At 46.5% G+C, this 19724-nt stretch overlaps 1 protein-coding gene across 5 annotated transcripts in view; it reads left to right on the forward strand.

The window, feature by feature from the left end:
• F13A1 (coagulation factor XIII A chain) overlaps positions 1–19348 on the forward strand; it is a 159154-nt gene extending 139806 nt beyond the window's left edge. For 4 of the 5 annotated variants that reach the window (XM_081143694.1, XM_081143696.1, XM_081143695.1 and 1 more), the window contains 2 exons: positions 11026–11162; positions 16556–18404. In XM_081143694.1, coding sequence (XP_080999820.1) covers positions 11026–11162; positions 16556–16709 — 291 coding nt within the window. In that variant the 3' untranslated portion in view covers positions 16710–18404. Of the gene's footprint in view, positions 1–11025; positions 11163–16555 lie in introns of all 5 variants that reach the window. The other variant, XM_081143693.1, reaches the window with a different exon arrangement.
• Positions 19349–19724: the final 376 nt, after the last annotated feature.

Here is a 19724-nt window from a genome sequence, read left to right on the forward strand (position 1 = left end):
AGGGATGCTGTTCCTGGAGGACACTTATTTAGAGGCACAACCGTGTGACTGGGACTCAAGCGTGAGAGAAATGGAAATAGTGGCTTCTGTCCAGGGCCAAGGTTGTTCAGGAGGGACAGGAGACAGCCTCGTGTGAACTGCCCTTAACCACTAACCCCACTAACCGTACTAACCTCACAGCAAACTCAGTCCGAGCAGGGGAAGAGGTGTTGCTGGGTGAAGCACCTCACTCCGTGAAAGCCATCGGCTGCCCCTGAGCTGTAAGGGGCCTGATTCCAGAAACCCTGGCAGTGGGCTGGGGCCCTGGGGGGCTGCTTAGCCTGCTGGACAAACGAAATAGAGTCGTGGCGTCCAGATGCAGTCTTCATCCTGAGCTGCTGAGGGAAGGAAGGAGGGCACAGAGAATGGGCGGGGGGTAGGGGGGACAAGAGAGGAGGGAGGGGTGTGGGAAAGGAAGGGAGGGAAAGGAGGAGAAGGGAGAGAAAGGAAGAGCAGAAGGGGGAAGAGAGGGAGGGGAAGGAGGGAGGATACGAGTCACACTGAAATATCATGCAGGAGGCCTCAGGGAGAGGCGTCAATGGAATAAAACAGGAGTTGGCCCTGGCCAGTTTGCTCATGGTTAGTGTCGGCCCACGGAATGAAGGGTCCCAGGTTCGATTCAGCCAGGGGCACATACCTCAGTTGCAGGCTCAGTGGCAACCAATCAATGTGTCTCTCCCACATTGATGTTCCCCCCTCTCTCTCTGTCTCTCTCTTTCACCCTCCCTCCTTTCCACTCTCTCTGAAAAGCAATGAAAAAAAAAAGAAAAAACAGGAGTTGGAGAGGGAGCTAAATGTAGTGAAAGTACAAAAAAAAAAAAAAAAGTACAGTGGCTTAGAGGTCCAGAATTGCTTAGGACTAGGAACATGCTAGAAATCTTTGTCAATCTCTTTGAGCCTGGCATGGGTCCACAGCCATGGGTCCCTGCCACGAATGTGCCCAGCATGAGGGAGTTGACATGAAGGCCAAGGGTTGGGAGGATGTGACCCTCCATCCTGAGCTCACGGGCAGGAGGAGGGAGACCAGGACACGGATGACAATGATAGCAGCTATGAGTGACTGAGCTCTGCACTATTATTACTTCTCCTGCATTATCTTATTTAATCCTCATATTATCTTACGAGGTGGATATTATTGTAATCCCCATTTCACAAATGAGAAAACCAAGGCCCCAACAGGGTAGTCCCCTGTGACATAGTGGTCAAAACATGGGCTTTGGGACCAAACTATCTGAGTTCAAAGCCTCTTTTCTCAACATAGTAACTGTGTGACTCTGGACACATCACTTATCTCTCTTGGCATCTTTTCCCATCTGCAAGAGAGCTGATGGTGATACTTCCTTCCTAGGGTGGCTGTGAGTATAGAATGAGTTAATGGGCACCTGAGCGCACTTCAGAGTAAATGCCAACTGTATGGTGGTGGTTATTCTTATGGTCATCATTACTGTTCAGAAGCAACTCGTCCTTGAGCAGGTGCCTAATAAGGGAACAGGTGAAGCTTCTGGCCCAGGTCTTTCTGACTCGGAAGTCTGTGCAGATAACCACTAGGCTACACTGCTCTCACATGGGAATGTTCACAGGGAGTGGAAGATGGTGGCTTCCTTCACAAAGGCTCTGTGTTTCTCAAGGGAGGGAGATCGCATGAGTTTGGTTGAAATGGGGTATCAAAGATTAAGGCTGTAGAGCAATAGATGATCCTCAATGAGTGGACAGCATCTCAAGCAGTAGAGATGGATGGAGAGACCACTCCAGGTCCTAGGACAACACATACTCAAGGACAGGAGAGAGGTAGATGTCAGGCGTGGAGTGCAACCAGAAGCCTGCTTTGGTTGGCGTCGAGGCTGGGAGCAGGGGACTAGTGGTGATAAACCTAGAAAGGCAGCTTGGGGCCATTTTAAGGTGAGTCTAAAATTTTGGGGTGACAGCTTTATAATTGCATCTATGAACAGAAGCTTCAGTGAAGATTCTAGATCATAAATGTTAACATTATGGTCAACTCCCCCATCCCAAGAGTCAGAACCTCTTTCGTTTCTCCTCCTCAAAGCCTTTGCCCAAGTCATCGTCTTGTTCTGGGGGCCCCCAGCTCAGCCTTGGGACTGGAGCTTCCCGGCAGCAAGTTTGCAGCTGTTCTTAACTAGCCCCCTTTTTAGAGCAAATAGAGGCCAACCTGGAACAGTATTGAGCCCACCTGTCTGATTCCACAAGGGGGATTCAGACACCTGTGAAGCGAAGCAGTTGGCCAGTGGACACGGGCACCATCCTTCTGGGCCCAGTCTCGGATTGCATTCTCCCCACCATGAGTTAGCTGCTCCGGCCGCCCACCGTGCATGAGTCTAGTGGAAAATGGCAGGGAGAGACAGACATTAAACTTTAATGAGCACACGTCTCTTTTTCCATGCCATCACAATATTTTGATGAGCAAAGTATATTTTATTAAAATCAGACATAGAATTTTTCTCTGACTTCCCATGTGTTGATGGTTGTAAGATGCTTTAAGTCAGAAAAAGACTCTTAGGCATTTTGATTTTTAATGAACAGCTATTTTTAGGAGACGATGGAGGCAATTGTGGGGATTCAGCTGGTCTCCAGGCTGCAGACTGGTTTGTGTAGAGTCGGTGGTGTGCCATGTGGGAACAGCATTCTGGTGGGTCTCGCCCACTGTCAGTCAGCAGTGAAGATTTCACATGTTTTATGCTCTCACCCAGGTCAACTAGAACAAGGACACCAGGAGGGACACCTCGAGCCCCTTTCATAGAGACACAGGATCCTGAATACTTAGAGATGGCTACAGTAGGACTACTTGGGTTCATAACCCTACCTGGGCTGCTTTGGGCTAATTACTCCACCACCTCAGAAGTGAAATGGGTCCAATGATAGGACTGACCTCATTGGGTTCCTGGGAGAGATCAACGAAGTAATTCCCATAAAGAACTTAGCATGGTACTTTGATCGTAGTAAGAACTCAATGAAGACCCTTGTCTAGTAGCTTCCATTACGCCCACCTCGCTTCCACTTTATTTTTCTCCTCCCCTCCTCCCCTTCTCCTCTCCTTCTCTCTCTCTTTCCTTCTCTCTCTCTCTCTCTCTCTCTCTCTCTCTCTCACACACACACACACACATCCACTCTCTCTGAACTTTAGTGTCCCCTTTTGCAAAATGATGAAACCACTAATAATTATAATACTACTCTTATTGATTGCAATTACCTATCAGGTTAACATCTGTGATGTTTGTGAGAATGCTTAGCCCCTGCCAGGACCCGGGAGCTGCTGTTAAGATTGCCTCCCTCCCTGCTTAGTCCCACCCGTGCCTGGAAATCCCACAGGCACACCCTGAGAACTGCCCAGAGCAGCGTGCGGCCCTCTGGCCCACAGTGAAGGTGACGCTCCCCTGGTGGCACTGAATCGGACCGCTGGGTGTCGAGTGTGTGCCTGTTCCCTGTGGAACCCTCATGTGAGGGAAGCTGGAGTAAGGCTGGGGGAGCAGATGGCCCCCATTCAGTAAGGCTGGATGGGGGAGCAGATGGCCCTCATTCAGTATCTGGGAAATAAGCTCTTCTGAGCTCCATTCTAAAGCAGCTCAGGCGCCAAGACTTCAGTAGCAGTATCCTGTGAAACAATCCTGCAGGCTTTGCAGAACACCCCAAAACCCCAGCAGAACTCCTCTTCTCATATGCGCTAGGAGCAATTTTGCTAAGAGAAAATATAACCATTTTCTATGTATATAATTTTAAAAATTCCAACCAGGAAGACACAAGAGCCCCCAAATTTTAAAAAATTCTTTAAACACTAAAAATAAGAACAATCGACTGTTTCCAAGATTTTTTAACATGGGTTTTAACATGCTCACCGCCTCCCACCCCTAGGTGAACACAGTCCTCACAAGTAAGGGGTGGCCTAGAGTGGCACTAACAAGATTTTAACACGCATTTGCCCCTGACTTGTTTTGTTGACAGAAAGAAATTTCTAGTGTTCATTCCTCCTTTTGTTTAGTCCCTCACTCATTTATTCATTCATTCATTCAATTCACTCAACAAATAGTTATTTGGTGCCCCTTCTGCAGCTAATGGTAGAAAATGCTTTTTTAAAATTATCAGAGAAAAACTCAACATTAAGAACACTTTTATTTACTTTTCCTTTGAAAGATTGCTGGTATTTCCTTTCAGCGGTGCTCACCGTCGGTCAGCTCCAGGAGCAAAGCTGCTCTGTTTTCTCATGGGGCTTCCTCCTGCAGGGACAGAGTATACAGGGCCTAGGAAAAGCGGGGAGTCACAGACATCCACAAGCAGAATGCCTGCACCTCCGGCTGTGACAGGGCAGCCTCGGCCTCTGGGCTTGCAGCTGTGAGGATAACTAATGCAATCATGGGGGCGATGTCTGAGCCTGGGAGGGGGGCTGTGAAGGCACCAAATCCAGCCCACTCACTGCTCACCGAGCCACGCAGAGAGCTGCACGCACCCTGAAAAGGGGCGCCCTTTCCTAACTTTTGCAGACGCAGCTGGCGCTGGCTCCACATCCCGACCTCTTCTGATTTGAGACACTATGAGGAGGTGATTTTTTATTGTTGTTGTTGTTTTTAGGCTCATACAAGAATATTTTTTCCATTTTCAGAGGAGGGAGAGAGAGAAAGAGAGAGAGAAAGAGAGAGAGAGAGAGAGAGAGAGGACCATCGATGTGAGAGAGACATATCAATTGGTTGGTTGCTTCTCACTCACACCCCAACCAGACTGAGCCTGCAACCCAGGTACATGCCTTTGGCCAGAATCAAACCCGAGAGCCTTCAGTCCACGGGAAGATGCTCTAACCACTGAGCCAAACGGGCCAGGGCTACGCTGTGTTTTTAACAACCATCCTAATGCTGTGTTCTAAGTGGATCCACAGTTCTTCCCTAGGTTAAGTGCAGAAACTTCTTCATGCCCCTGGAAGCCCCCATTTTCACCAGAGTAGAGCAAGGCCAGGCTGCTTGCTGTGGTGGGTGCCCAGGCCCTGCTCCGACATCCCAATTCATGTACCTTTATCCCACAGGCAAGGCTAAACGTAGGGAGACCATCTGAGATGTGATGAGTGCCCCGAAATGCTTGCGAGGCAGTGGGTAAACTGTCAGACCTAACTACAGTTTTGTCCTGTTCTGTGAGAATCTGAATGTCTGTAAATTTCCATCAAGACAGAAAGTAAAAACAGAGGCCGTGTTCTGATTAACCCCTGAGCCCTGCACCATCTCCTCCCCACAGCTCCAGCCGAGCCCTTCTCTCCCTTCCCAGCTCCCTGTGTCCTCCCTGTCACCCGTCCCGGTCTCCAGGACGCACCTCTGCCCTGCCGGTCCCCTTGGCCCTGCAGTGGGAGGCTGGGCAGGGGCAGCGAGGTTGGCCTCTCCGCTTCTCTTTGGAAAGTTGGCGGAGGCTGCCGGCTTCTCTCCTTGGCGGTGCTGTTCCCCTAAGAAACCTAAGGAGCGCATCTACCTGGTTCCCCATGGGGGGACTTAGGGGTGGGGAGGTTCTTATGTCACCCTGGCAGCATTTCTTTCTTTAAACCTCAACAGCATTTAGATTCAGGAAACGCTAGTATGTCACAGATGCTCAGCCAAATCCTTTCACATCAAATCCTCCCCAAAACCACCTAAGAAAGTGAGGCCCAGAGAGTTCAAGCCACTTGGCTCAAGGACACACTGCGGAAGCCCCCGGTCTTCAGACCCTGAGTCCAGCAGGCTATCCCCTCAGCTTCTCCCATGTATGGTCACTGTCTCTGTCTCAGCCACTGTGGCTGTGCCCCTCGGTATTGGGTATTGTCCTACACTGTCTCAGGGGAAAATCAAACCAGTCTGTCTGAGCTCCTATAACGAGGGGCTCTGAGCAGTGAAAGTCTATTACCCTGGGAAGGTCCCAGGCAGGGCTCCACCAATCATGGCTTTACATGCTCAGGCTGTTGGTCCCAGAGGACCAGACACTGGGTGTGCTCCATCCACCGGGAGAGCCCATCCTAAGCCATGTCAGCGAGTGAGCCCTGCCACCGGAGCGTGACCATGTCCATCTCCCTCAGCAATACAGCCGCAGAACAGCCTGTACTTGAGAATGGAAATGAGCAATCTCTGGTAACTGGGGTACCTGAAACATAATTTGCTCTATGCATATCCTGCTTGCTATTTTTTAATCTTAAAAAAAGACACACATAAAGTAAAACATCAACAATAATGACTCCCATCTACTTTATCATATGATCCTACTATGTTTAGGCAACTGGTTATTTTTTTAAATGATTTCTCCTTTACCTAAATATGAAATCCTGTTATCATCAAGTAATGTAATCTCTCAAGGCCCCAAGGCTATCTTGCCACATTTTACTCTGGCATAAAAATTTGATTCTCTCCCCATAAAGTCAAAAAGAAGGAGTTGGGTTGTATATATGTTTTCAAATTTAGTTCAGGGTCAAGTTATAATCATTGTGCTCAACTGGTAGTTTAGTGACAGAAGAAGGTAATATAGCAAATGATCCCTCAGTGGATTGCAGGAAATAATGAGCCTCCTTCCCACAATGAAAAGTTACTATTTTTGCCTCTCTGCTGTGACAGATCACAGTGTATGTGGTGCTTGGAGATAAATATTGTGGAGTCAGAAAGACCTAGATTCTTATCTGGCATCTACCAACTTACCAGCTCTGTAACTTGGGCATTTTGTTTACCTTCCAAGTTTCAGTTTCCCATCAAGGGAACATGATATCTGATATGTAATGACCATGTCTGCTCCCAAGCCCATAGGGCTGTCGGGAGGTTTAAACTAGATAATACAAATAAAATTATGAAAGGATGCCTGCATTACTGAGTGAACACTATAAAATGTCAGTTATTATCAATACTGTTGTTCTTATTCAGAGGCAATTAGGGGTGTAGTTAAGCAATGACTCGGCACTAGACTATCTGCAGTTAAGTCTCCCTTCTACTTACTGTCTGTGTGAACTTGAACAAGTGACGTGTCTTCTCTGAGCCCCAGGGTCCTCATCTGTGGAATGGAGATGCACAGTATCTACTCCATACGGCTGTGAGGATTAAATGAGTCAACAGCACTGTGCAATGGGACTTTCTATGATTATGGAAATATTCTAAATCTGTGCTGTCCAATATGATAGCCACAAGTTACATGTAGTTCTTGAGTACTTGAAATGTGGCTAGTGCAACTAAGGAACTGAATTTTTAATTTAATTTAATTCAGTTATTTAAGTGTGAAGAGTCACATGTGGCTGGTGGCTACCATATTGGGCAGTGCAGACGTAGACCATTGCCTGACTATCTTAAACCGTTAGCATCGTCCGGTAAATGCCAACCTAGGCCTGACAGCTGACAGCAGTGGTGGTGCCGGTGCCCCTGAGCATGGGTTGCAATAAGCAACCGCTTCTCCCCTGCAGTCATCACAGGCTGAGGAGGAAACGTTCATCTTCCAGGGATACATGTGACAAAGGATCGAAAGCACTGGGGGTGCAGGCTGCGAGGTGAACTCATGTGTCATGAATCCCATTGCCAACTAAATGCATTCTCTCAAACCTTCCTTCAATCCCACTCCAGGTCTGGATATGGTTGTGTACATTGTAAAGCATATACTCCGTGGAAGAGATCTTGTGATTTCCTACAAAGTAATTTCTTCCCCAAAGTTTGTGTGTGTACGTGTGTCAGTAACTATCTTGTTTACCAGAGAATCAGAATAGTTGCTCATTATGAAATAGCATAAGAAGACAGAGCTTGGTACGTCAATATGTTTAACTTGGAAATGCATATTTTGTCAATTTTCAAAACAGATATTTTAAATGGAAAATCGTAAAGAGTCAGGGCCATCACAGCCGGAAAACAAGTGCATGTCACCGAGCATGGCATGCGCTTTTTCCTTTCCCCTGGTCCGAGCAACAGCTACTCTGCTCTAGGTTAATACGCATAAAGTGCCTAGATCTAACCTCCTCTGGATTGCTAGAGGCTCCCTTTACTTAAGGTTATTTATGAGAGCAAGAAAATCAGAAACATTATTATGTTGATATGAAATTATTTTTACAGCGTTGAAGAAAAGCAGTGCAGATTCCCTAAAAACTAGATCTGAACAGACATTTTCACGCACAGTAGTCGTCATTCACAGACGCCATAGCATGGCACACCGCTCCAACCAACACAGCATGGAAACGCTACGTGTGCGCTCCATCTTCCTCAACAGAATGGGGGAAATATCTCCACTTCAGTTCCTAAGCAGAAAGTAGTGATGTTAAATGTTGGGCAGGCTTTTATATTTAGTTTAGTTTAAGGCTCATAATCATCTCAGTAATCAGTTGAAGGAAGTTTAAATTTGGGTCCAGGAGACAGATGTCAGAAAAGCAACACCGAGTCTTTGTGCACAAGAAACACTCTCCGGCCTGGGAGGGCCTCCTGCTTTGCCTCCCACCGCTCCCCAGCCGCCTCCCGCCCCAGCCTCCAGGAAAGCTGGGCAGTGTTCCTATACCCCTGCCAGCAGCTAATTATGGAGATTATCTCTGGAAGCAACCTGATTAGGCATAGCATAAAATTAGCTGAGAAGGCTTAATCTTCTAATCCTACTCAGATCTAAAACTTATCCATGGAGGCCCAAACACATGGGCCAACCTTTTAAATACCGAATTTCCCCCTCCGGCTGTCATCAGTGGCCTGGAAAGGTGCACCTGGCTTTCCACAGCCCCAGGCTTCCTGTGGAGCTCGCGTCCCAGGATGGAGATGACTCTCAGCCTGGAGCTCATACACCTCAGAGGGCCATGGGGAGATGGCTTGGGTCTGTCTACATGAATCCCCTAAAACTACATGCAATTATGCATGTCTCATATTTGTCACTGTGTATGTCAGTGTGGAGGAAGGGTCAGTAGCTATCATGAGATGTTTTAAGGGGCTTGTGCTCAGACTTGTAAAAGCCTGCAGAAGGCAGACGGCTCCAAAATATTTCCCCCCAAAATTAAAGCAATTAGACTTTTACTAGCAGTGTCTCTGGAACAGCCCAACTTTCTCGAATCTAGATAGATTTTGTAAATGTTATCTTTAGTTTGTATTTTTTTTTAATGCAAAAAATGTTCTGAAAAAAATTTTTTTCAACTTAGGAAAAATATTTTGGACATGTTTATAAAGTATGTGAAGTATTCTCATGATGCCTTTCTCTACCCCCAACATCTATGATAGAGCCAGGACATCCGGGAAGGAAGGGGGACATCTAGCCTGTCTGTCAAATGTTTTGTCTGCATCTGTGATTTTCAAATGGGGGCAGTTTTCTAGTTGGTCCTTAGACATCAACAGGGCAGCTTAAAGCCAATAAGCTCTACCATCTGAGATGCTGACGTAACTGATTGGGGTGGGCCTAGACCTCTGTAATGTTAAAGTCCCCAGTGATTCTGTTGTGCGTGCCAGGCTGGGGACCACTGGCTAAAGTGCTGAACACACTGCCTGGCACACAAGCCATGCTCGGTGGGTGACGTCCTCTGTCATCACCATCGTGCTCATGTCTGCTCCACCCCTGACTCCTGTGAGCTTACTCCCCACCCACCCCAGGACATGGCAGTTTGAATGCAATAAACATGGGGAATCCTTTGCAATTTCCATTTTTCTTACACATTTTAAAAATCCCATAGATGTTTAGTAACAAATTATATCTTACAGAGGAAAGCCATAGAGTTTACTCTTGACCATAGGCCTTCCGCCCTGGGTAATGTCCTTCCCTTTCATTAGGAAGGCTCATTTCCACATGGTATTTTCCACTCTCGTAAAGAAATAAGGTATAATAATAACTGGGTTGTTATAGAGACAAGTCAAATAGCCATTAGATTCCTTTTTTAAGCAGTCGGCCTAATTTAACAACTATCTACTGGGCATTGGGTAGATATTGGAGTAGAAAGTCGGCTAGAATATAAGGTGAATAGAACCAACTACCCCGATCATTACCTCTTCAGAAAAGTGAAGCCATAGTGTATTAAGCTTTTCCACATGCCGTGCGGTGTGCTCGCTGCTTTATATGCACTATCCCACCCTACTCCTTTATGGTGGGGAAGAACTTTTATTAGTATCCTGTTCCCACGTTACTCGGTGCATGTACAGACCCATCCATCTGGGATGCAAAGTCCCTAAGCAAACACACTAATGCTGTCGCCACCTGGCCACTCCCCAGCACATTGTGTGGGTGTCGGGAAAGCATATAGTTCCAGGTGTGTGGCACAGAGTAAACGCAGGATAAAAACCACTACCGATAATAGCATTCTACACAGATCACCCTGTATAAATGTCAGCCATTCAGAGCCAAGGAAACTGAGCCTCAGAAAGGCTGAGTCCCAAGGCCCCACTGCTAGGAAGTATTGAAGTTGGCATTGAACTCTGGTATCTCCTTCCAAACACCTGATCCTTCTGAGATTTGTTCTGGATAAACTCACCCACAATTAGCCTCACCCCTCCTGGACTCAGATGTTGGAGCTGCAGATGAAGTCTCTTCTGACTATCTTAGTGTCCAGCTGCCTCAAGTTCAACACTGAGGACTCCCTCTTTGGACAAATTTCTTTACGGTGTTTCTAATAGTGAGAAGCACAGGCCCCTGGAGCATTTTTCCTCTTGAACCCAGGAATTCCCCAGGTCCTAGCAGGAAACTTGAGCTCAATCCAGAAGCAGGGTTCACCTGGCCACCCACCACCAAATCTGTTACTACACCAAATGCACTTCCACCTCCTGCTGACACGAAGCAGCAAGTAGGTAGGCAGGCAATTAACCTGAGCTCTAATTAGGGTGGTTTTTATAATGAGGAAAAGAGTGTGATTCTAATTAGTAATTTTCCATCTTTTTCTCAATAGGTATTCCCCAGTCAAAGCAATAAGCTATCCTCATCGCACTGGTTCCGTTGCCAAAAAATAATCCTACTGCAAAACAGAAGCAACAGTGAAGGTGGCAAAGGACCCGGGAGAGCAGAGGGAGGTTTTATGTGCTGCTAATGAGCTGCGTTCTCCCCCAACTCGTTCCTTAGGTCCGTGGCACCCAGATGGTTGGTTCTGACATGGTTGTGACAGTTGAGTTCACCAATCCTTTAAAAGAAACTCTGCAAAATGTTTGGATACGCCTGGATGGTCCTGGAGTGATAAAACCAATGAGGAAGATGTTCCGGTAGGTGCTGGAGGGTTGGGGGGAGGAGTTGTGGGGCTGTGGGAAGTTTTATCTTTCTGTGTCTTTTCCAAACTGACATCTAATTCCCAGTAAAATGTCTGAGGAGCCGCTGCTTCCTTATTGGCATTTCTGTGGGGTACGGAGTAAAAATAGTGTTGGTTTGATAGGCACTTACATCACTTAATCCCTAAAACCACCCAAATGAGGCGGGTGCTGTTATTATCTCCCTCAGTAGAGGAATTTGAGGCTTTGGCAGTTCACCTGATTTGCCCCGAGGTGCACAGTTTATAAGAGTAGCACCAAGATTCAGGCTCAGGGTGGCTCATTCCAGAAGCCAACTGTCAAGCATTTTGCCATACTACTTCCTCATGGATCAATTCCACTAATATTTATTGAGTGCCTACTATGTGTCCAATAGTATGCTATTCCTTAAGTGTTCCTTTTCTTGGATCCTTTCTCTAGAGCTATTGTTTTCAGTAGAATAAAGGGGAATCTGAGGAATTCTAGACTGTCTCCCAGTCAGGGAACCAGTGACTACCCCAAGCTCTGTAATAATATAAATGGAAGTCGGCCTCATTCATACCGAGCACCATCAGATTGTGCCCTATAGTTCTCAGCTTCTGTGACTTCTACTAACAAACACTGTCACCCAACCAAACAGATCAGAATGGTCGGGTAGTGCTAATTGTTAGAAAACAGTTGCACCTTTTGATCCTCCCAGGGACCCTAATTCTGTCACCTGGACCTAGTCACAGAGTAAGGCCCACCTCTCTTCCATCTGATGGCCTGCAAATGTTTGCAAACAGCTGTCACACCTTCCTTAGGTCTTCTCTCTACCTACCCTGACTTTATTCCTCTCACCTCCAATGTGGGTTTAACTCCCTCCGCTCCCACATACTCCAATTTGTCAGTGTTCCTCTTAGAGTGTGACACCCAGAATGGATCCCAATCTTCGAGGTTTATTACTTTCATTTCTACCACAAATAAGTCCCTGTCAGCATCAATCAATCTAGCAGAGTTCCTGTGGGGTGACCTTCTAAGGTACAGAAAGGGAGGTGGAGGGCTTTGGAAACTGCCCGATGACCAGATATGTTAGGAATTGTCCCAGTGTCCCTTATAGAAGCTACCTTGCCCTGTAATCTGTGGGGCAACTGCAAGGCCTCCTTCACCCCTTCTGGGGTACCTTTAAAATCCCACTTGCCCACTAAGGGCTCCCTACGTTTCTCCTAAATTACAGTGCTCACAGCTTCTGCACCTCATGGTTTAAGAGATGCCTGATGCCGGTGGATGCAATAAACAGCAGAGAAAATAACTTGAGTGCATTAAAAACATGCAAGCATAGATCATAACAACCTTCCTGTGCTAATAGGGAAGTTGCAGGAGAAAACAAGAATTAAATTAGAAATCAACCCTAGCTAGAGGGAGAGGTCAGCAATAATAGTTCTGCTTTCATCAGAAACGATAGTCTCACTCATTCTCACGCCTTCCAATTTTAATTAGATGCAACAATTGCTCAGGCGAGTGAAACAGGTTTCTCCTTCAAAACAGCCCCCTGCTGTATTCAACTTTTCCTTCGCAAACAGTAACCCCGCCAGCCTCATCTATGAGGGAGCCTTGGCACCTTTATTTCTGCTTCCTTTGTACCTTGGCTATGCCAAGAATCCCACCTTGATCAAAAGCTCGTGCATAAAAAGAAACGATCCAGGTGTTAGAAGAAAGATTAAGGCCCAGGCAGCACAGTGACCCACTACTTGGGAGGTACAAGGCTCAAAATAAGTGCATCGTTTCTTGTTAATATCGGGCATCGGGCGGGCAAAGTGGAGTGAATCAGGGAGAGGCTGAAAGAGGCCAGTGCCTACTTGGACACCAGGCAAATGGCCCGCCCATACTCTGCCTTAAGGGACTATTTCTAGTGACTTCAATATATTGGCCTACGGCAAGTAGGTAACAGACAGAGCGCCAGGCCCTCAGTCTCTCATGGGAATTAAGATTCCAGGGGTGGATCTCTCCAAAGCCAGGAAGTTTTATTTCCCAGAGACTGTCAAAAATTGGAAACTATATATTATCTAGGGTAAGCGTGGGACTTTGCAGAGCACTGCTTTTTCCATTTCCTCCTGACTCCAGGACAAAGCCAAGACCTGAGCCACGGTGCCCACAGCCTTATTGCCAGTTAATGAGAAACACTCGGTGTGCCCTCCGCTACCAAGACCCAGCCTAAGAGAGGCAGATCTACATGACAACTAGGACTCCTGGAAAGGGCGATTCTATAGAGCCAGAATCCTGCACAAGGCCCTGTTCATTTCTAGAGCACACAGCTTGAATAGGCAAGGGGGTCACCGCCCCGCTGTCCCCACACACGCCTGCCGGGGTCCGAGAAGGCAGGGAGCCCCTTGCTCAGAGCAGTGGGCCTGGGAGGTGGGAGCTGGTGGGCAGGGGATTGAACCAGGAACGAGGAAGGCAATGGGGGCCACGTCTCATTCCTCGGTCGGGGAACAAGCCAACTCCACTCCAAGAAGGTTTTCGTTCCCCTTGCTCCCTCCATCTCCTCCCACAGACTCAGCTTTCGAGTTTCTGCCCTTGGTATTTCCGGAACATAAAATAATTCATCTTCCAGATTCATTTTTCTCTTTTAAAAGTGATCAGGTTCAGGGAGCTATTTCAAAAAAAAAAGTTCCCTGACTTTGTGATTTGGGTTTAAATTTTGGGGTTTTCAAGTAGGACAGAAGCTGAGGGCTAGACCCATGGAAGACAAACCACGGAGGGCTGCAGTTTATTGTAATAATCATCCCACTTGCCTGCGTGTGTTCAAGATGATAAATGGCCAGCATATCCCGATGGCTCAGCACATTACTGAGAGCCATTTATCACCACATCTATCCCCAAGCAAATGAGATTATTTCAGTATTACTCCACTTACCAAGACGGGCAAAAGATTTGTTTCTCTCTTTCTCTATTTATCTGTGGGTAAATGCATATTTAGACATGCATGTGTTCCTTCATGTACTATCTTTGCGTGATGCTCATACATGATGAGTGTACAGGGTATACATGTGTGAGATACAGGTGTAAATACCATTATGTGGGTGAGTTGATGAAGCAAAGCTCAGAGGCTACAGTTTCTGTCTGAGGTCGTTTCCTGCATAGTCTGGCTCCAGGCCAGATCCCTGAGCAAGGTGACTAATTTCACTAAGTGTTTCTGGTTGATCACTTGGGGAAACCAGAGAAGGGAAAATGAATGATTGGGGTAAAAATAACACAGTTATTGAGAAATAATTATCTCAAACTTATATTCCCATTGAATTAATCACTGCAAATTAAGGATAGAGAACTGTTTTCTACATACAGGCAGGAGGAACCTACTGTCCTAAATTGTTTTACAGAAGGTCCAGGCAGAGCAAACAGCAACCACAGAAGTGGCTAAAAATAACACCCCATCCTACCGCTGGGCACTTACCACGCCTTGCTGTAATTCTAAGCACAGGACAAATATAAACCCTGCACACCCTGTTCCATATCCCATAGTGTCTGCCTCTTACAGGTGAGGAAGCCCCTGCTGAGGTTGGTGATGTTTAAACCTTGAAGCAAAAAATCATTTTAGTGAGTTTGAAAACTACATATATAGGTTATGTGTGTGTTCTTTTCACATAGTTTGCCTTTATGTAACTGATATAAAGAATTTATATATGGGGTGGAAGGGTCAGTGAGGGAAAGGGGGGCATCTGTAATACTTTCAACAATAAACATACATTTTTTTTAAAATAAAAAAATAATTTATCTAGTCACACTTATAAAGAATAAAAATTATGAAAAGTGTTAGCAAATACCAAATAAACTGAGACATTTTAGACTGTCAGTGTCAAAGTCAATGCTTAGAGCAGCCCCAAAGAGAGAGGACCCAAGGCCTTGGATGCCTTTCTCACTTCACTGGCCACAGAGAGAAAGGGCTTTCTTATTTAGTGTCTGGATTTCTAGGATTTGGGCTCCTTCCCCTTTTATCCCAGAGGATACACCCACAGCCAGTTGAAATATACATTGTTTTAGCAACATTTGAGGAAATCTTTGGGTTCCAACTTTACGTAGAATAGGTGAAGCACAGGTATGTGGCCCGTGTTTCTCCCTTCACCCTGGCTCTGTCTAAAGTGATGCGTGTGGCTCCAACCCCCAAGAGCACATGGGAGCTCATGCGGCCCAGGCCCGTGGACCACTCCAACCTCTCCTTCACAGTTCTTCCTTGCAACCCTTCCAGCCACCCTGAGTCCAAAGCTACAGTGTTACCCCCAGATCCTTTGGTCCCCCAGGTCCCTCCATGGTGCTAACGAAAATGCCCTCTTCCAGCCCCTGGCCTATCTATCCAGGGATCTATCCACAGAATCCCTCTACACAACACGTTTCTCATTTCTGAACACAAGCGTCCTCATTGTGTCCCCCAGTGTGTCTCTCTTTTTCCGTCGTCTGGACCATCGGACTCTGTGGCCATAGAAGCTGCCATATGTCCCTTTGGATCTCAGTTTCCTCATCTTTAGAATGAGACCCCTGAACTAAGTGCTAACTGCTTTCCAACCCCCACATGCTGTCCTCAGTACCCCTGAAAATAATCAGATCCCTTATCGCTCTTTTCGATTCATTTCCCTGGTGCTCTCCCTGCGAGGCACTGGCCCAGGGCCCCGTGCTAAGCCACCCAGCACCTGCCCTCCCTGAGTCAGAGAGCAAAGACCAGGAACCCTCCATGAACAACACTCGCAGGAAGCTCTTAGGACAGAATAGGTATCTGTCCTGCTTGAGAAATCAAGCATTGGAAAGGCAAGCAGCGTGATCAAAAGTCGTCTTCTTATAGGACACAGTATGAAACAGTGCGCAGTGGTAGCAAGAGCATGGATTTGGAAATCAGATAAACCTGAGTTCGAATCTTATCTCTGCCCATTAACAGCTCCGTAAGGGGGCTGGTAAGGACTAATCAGAGTGTCAGCATCTCGGCAAAGGCATCCAGGGGATTCAGACAGGAGCTGAGTCCCAGATGAGAAGTAGAGGGTCAAAAAACGAGCCAGGGCAGATGGTTAATGTTGATGAGGCTCCTGTGGAGGCTTGGGAACAAGTGAGAGCTCCGTGAACTCATGGCTGGGAGGGCTCAGTCCAGCTCCACCATACACTTCATGGACCACACACACTGAGAGATACGATGATGCATCCAAGAGGAAAAACCATAACCAAAAGGGACTGTCACCGGCAGGCTCTGGCCGAGCCTCACTAGGGGCCTCCTCTGGGTTGTAGCTGGTGGACCTGACCAGTCTTCTAGCTGAGAGCAGGGAGTGGGGGCTCTCACTGCTCCTGGTCAGGTAGGAAGCTGGATCTGCCTGTGCGGGAAGTGAAGCGTTTCCTGTCTTTTCCCCTTTCAGCGACGTCCAGCCCGGCGCCACCGTGCAGTGGGAAGAAGTGTGCCGGCCTTGGGTCTCCGGCCCGCGGAAGCTCATCGCCAGCATGACCAGCGACTCCCTGCGACACGTGTATGGCGAGCTGGGTTTGCAGATTCAAAGACAGCCTTCTGCGTAAAGGCCCCGGAGGCGGAGATGGGCCCAGGCACTTGGCCTCTTGGAGTCTTGGCTAAGGAAATGCTAATGCAAAAATAGTCTGCTCTTGCTTTAAGTCAAGATAGGCAGGATAGGTGGGGCGCCAGAGTGGGGGTGCCATGTATTTCAAAGACACACTTTCCCAAACTCAGGCCATTCAGAGTGGAAGTTAGTTTTCAATCGCTCCACCTTCCAAAGGATTCTGAGGATTAGCTTTAATTAAGCCCTAATTAAGCTCTCATAGCTCATAAGAGTAAACGTCGTCATTTATCATCGCAAATGGCTGCAGCTTCAAGTATCAGAGGCCTCCCTTAGCGAGGGGATTCGCTTAATGCCTGGCCTTGTATAAAACAAGCTTTCTGGTCCCCCACTCAGCCTCTTATAAGGCTAACATACTCTCCCAAATGGAGAGAAGCACATGATTTGGGCCCTAAATTCTATTCCCCTGTCTTAGAAGCAGGTTCTGCCTTCTGTGTCAGAATATCGTTCCCATGGATTGAGTACAGCATCATTTGTCTTCTTGACAAAGCGAGGGAAAGGCCCTTCACCTGGCACCTGCAGCAGAGCAGCTGCCAGCCAAATTTCAAAGATTCGCCTTGTGAGAAGACGTGGCCCCATATTAACAAATTGCATTTGTGAGAAGCTTAATCACCTAAGAGGAGCTAAGAAAGCAGGTGCAATACTCGGCTCTATTAAATAATGTAGTTTTATGGTGCATTTTATAGGAGGTGTCACACCGCGGTCTGACCAGCAGGAATCACTAGCCCTCACTTTAACCCTTCCTGGGCTGCGGTACAGGTGGATCTCAGAGGTTGCAGGTTGGTTGCAGACCACCACAGTAAAGCCAGCATCCTAATGAAGCGAGTGTAACCTTTTTGCTGGTGAAGGGCCTTGCCTTCAGTTTGTAAAAAATGCAAGGATGCCTGTCCTAGAGAGTAATGAGCCTGGCTTGGGACAGGAGGAATGAAGATTCAGTCTCTTTAATTAGTGATTATATTTCACCTGTCTCTCTGGGATCATCTTTGCATAATAGTGCAGCCCAGGTACATTTTTAGAGATAGAGTAAGCCCAGCAATTCAGAGACACTGGCAGATTTAGTGCCCAAACATGCAGGAGGATGGGCAGCCACTCATCTCTTGTCCTTCACACCAGCCATGCTGAGGCCTCAGCTCAGCGCCCAGGAGCTGAGAGGTCAGGCGGACGCACCTTGCAAACAGCCAGTAGTACTGCAGACCCCGGGCAGGATGCTGACATCATTTGTTTTGTGCTCCAAGGTATTCATCTGCAAAGTTGATTTATGGTCAGAATTACCCACCGACATGCCAGGGTATGATTTAGGTCAGTAGATTGTGATTCTTAACAAACCAAAACAGAGCAGGAAGAAACCTGGAGAAGCCAGAATGGAATTCTTGGCTTATGTAACCACATTTCTAAGCCTTTGAGACTGTTCCTGAGCCTGTAGCACCAGGAATCCATGAGGGTAGCTGGTCCCCTATAGGAACATCATACTAACTTTATTAACAAATTTCCCAGCATTTGCCAAGCCTTCCAATATCCAATTTTAAAGTTGAATGCATTTTGTTAGACTGTTAAACTGGCTTAATGTAGTATATTCTTATTAACTAGAATGTAATCAAGGCTTAAAATAAAGTTAATCTGATCGTATTTGCATCTGCACGGAAGTGAACGCTTTGAATTTTCAATACAACATCCTACTGCTCACAACTCGTCCGTAAATCACCCGTCTTTAGCAGTAGATAATCCCCCTGGACAGGAAGACAAGCATTCCTGCCTTCAAAAGCACCGCCTCTAATTGGCATTGATGGCACAGCTAGCTTTCCTTGCTGCTCTCTCTGCTTGAGCCACTTTCACTGGAGGAGGGAATTTACATATTTAGTTCAAAAACCAGCTTCCAGAAACTTCCTCATGAATGACCACAGTAATCATTAGGGTGAATCAGTGGACAAGCCAGCATGAATACCTATCTTAATGAATACCTATCATAATGAACACCTTTTGTGGTCTTAAAGCAGAGACAGAAAATACATGGCAAATATGCACAGGAGAGCCTACATTCATGGCAGACGCCACTAGACAACTGCAGCCCCTATAGGCCTCAGAGTCCTTCTCAACACAGTTCTCCAGGAAGCTATTACCAACTAATGTGGGGCTGGCCCACAAAACCTGTTTGCTCTGTCTGCCTTAGAGTCACCCCAACTCTTGATCGCTGGGATTCTACACCGTGCAATAGCACTGTGGCTCCACAAATTGTAGTTTAGCAACACTAAGCAGTGTATCTCAGATAACAGCAGAGATTCTGAATTCTAGTTTCTGCCTGTGCTAGTCCTCTGTGCCTCTGGACAAATCCTTATTTGTGTTTATAGCTTCAATGGCTAAAGAGGGGTAACAATACTTACATTTCTACAAGGTTCTTCTGGGGGATATATCAAGCAAACCTTAACAACACATGCAAAACGATAGAGATGGATGATAGATACATAGATACATAGATGATAGACAGATGACAAATAATATTGTATGAATATATATGTGGGTGTGTTTTTTCAAATAATTTTACTTCATCTACCTGTAAAAGGAGTAAATATAATTATTTCCAAACTTTAAAAGGTCTAAGAAGCCAGGTGTCATGGCAAATTAAGCTGGGGTGGGAGTCGGCAGTGAAATCAACCTCTGGTTTTCTGTAACTCTTTAAATCCTTTGTCTCCCCAGAGTTTTAAGAATGCTGATTTAAAACCAACTTCAAGGCTCTTTGAAGAGCTGCAGTATAACAAATATATGCATAAATTTATAATAGTAATGTGCAGGGAGATAGTTAGTGCTAGACTCATTAGCAATTAAAAGTCACAGAAGTCTAGGTGTAAGCTTATTTATGAACACCCATCTAATATTATTACAAAGATAAAAAGTAGTCAACCAACCCAACCACCCATTTATTCACCTTTTCTACCATTCAGCCATCCTCCCACAATTCAGCCAG

Source organism: Miniopterus schreibersii (assembly GCF_964146895.1).
Source record: "Miniopterus schreibersii genome assembly, chromosome: 8".
Lineage (NCBI taxonomy): Eukaryota > Metazoa > Chordata > Mammalia > Chiroptera > Miniopteridae > Miniopterus > Miniopterus schreibersii.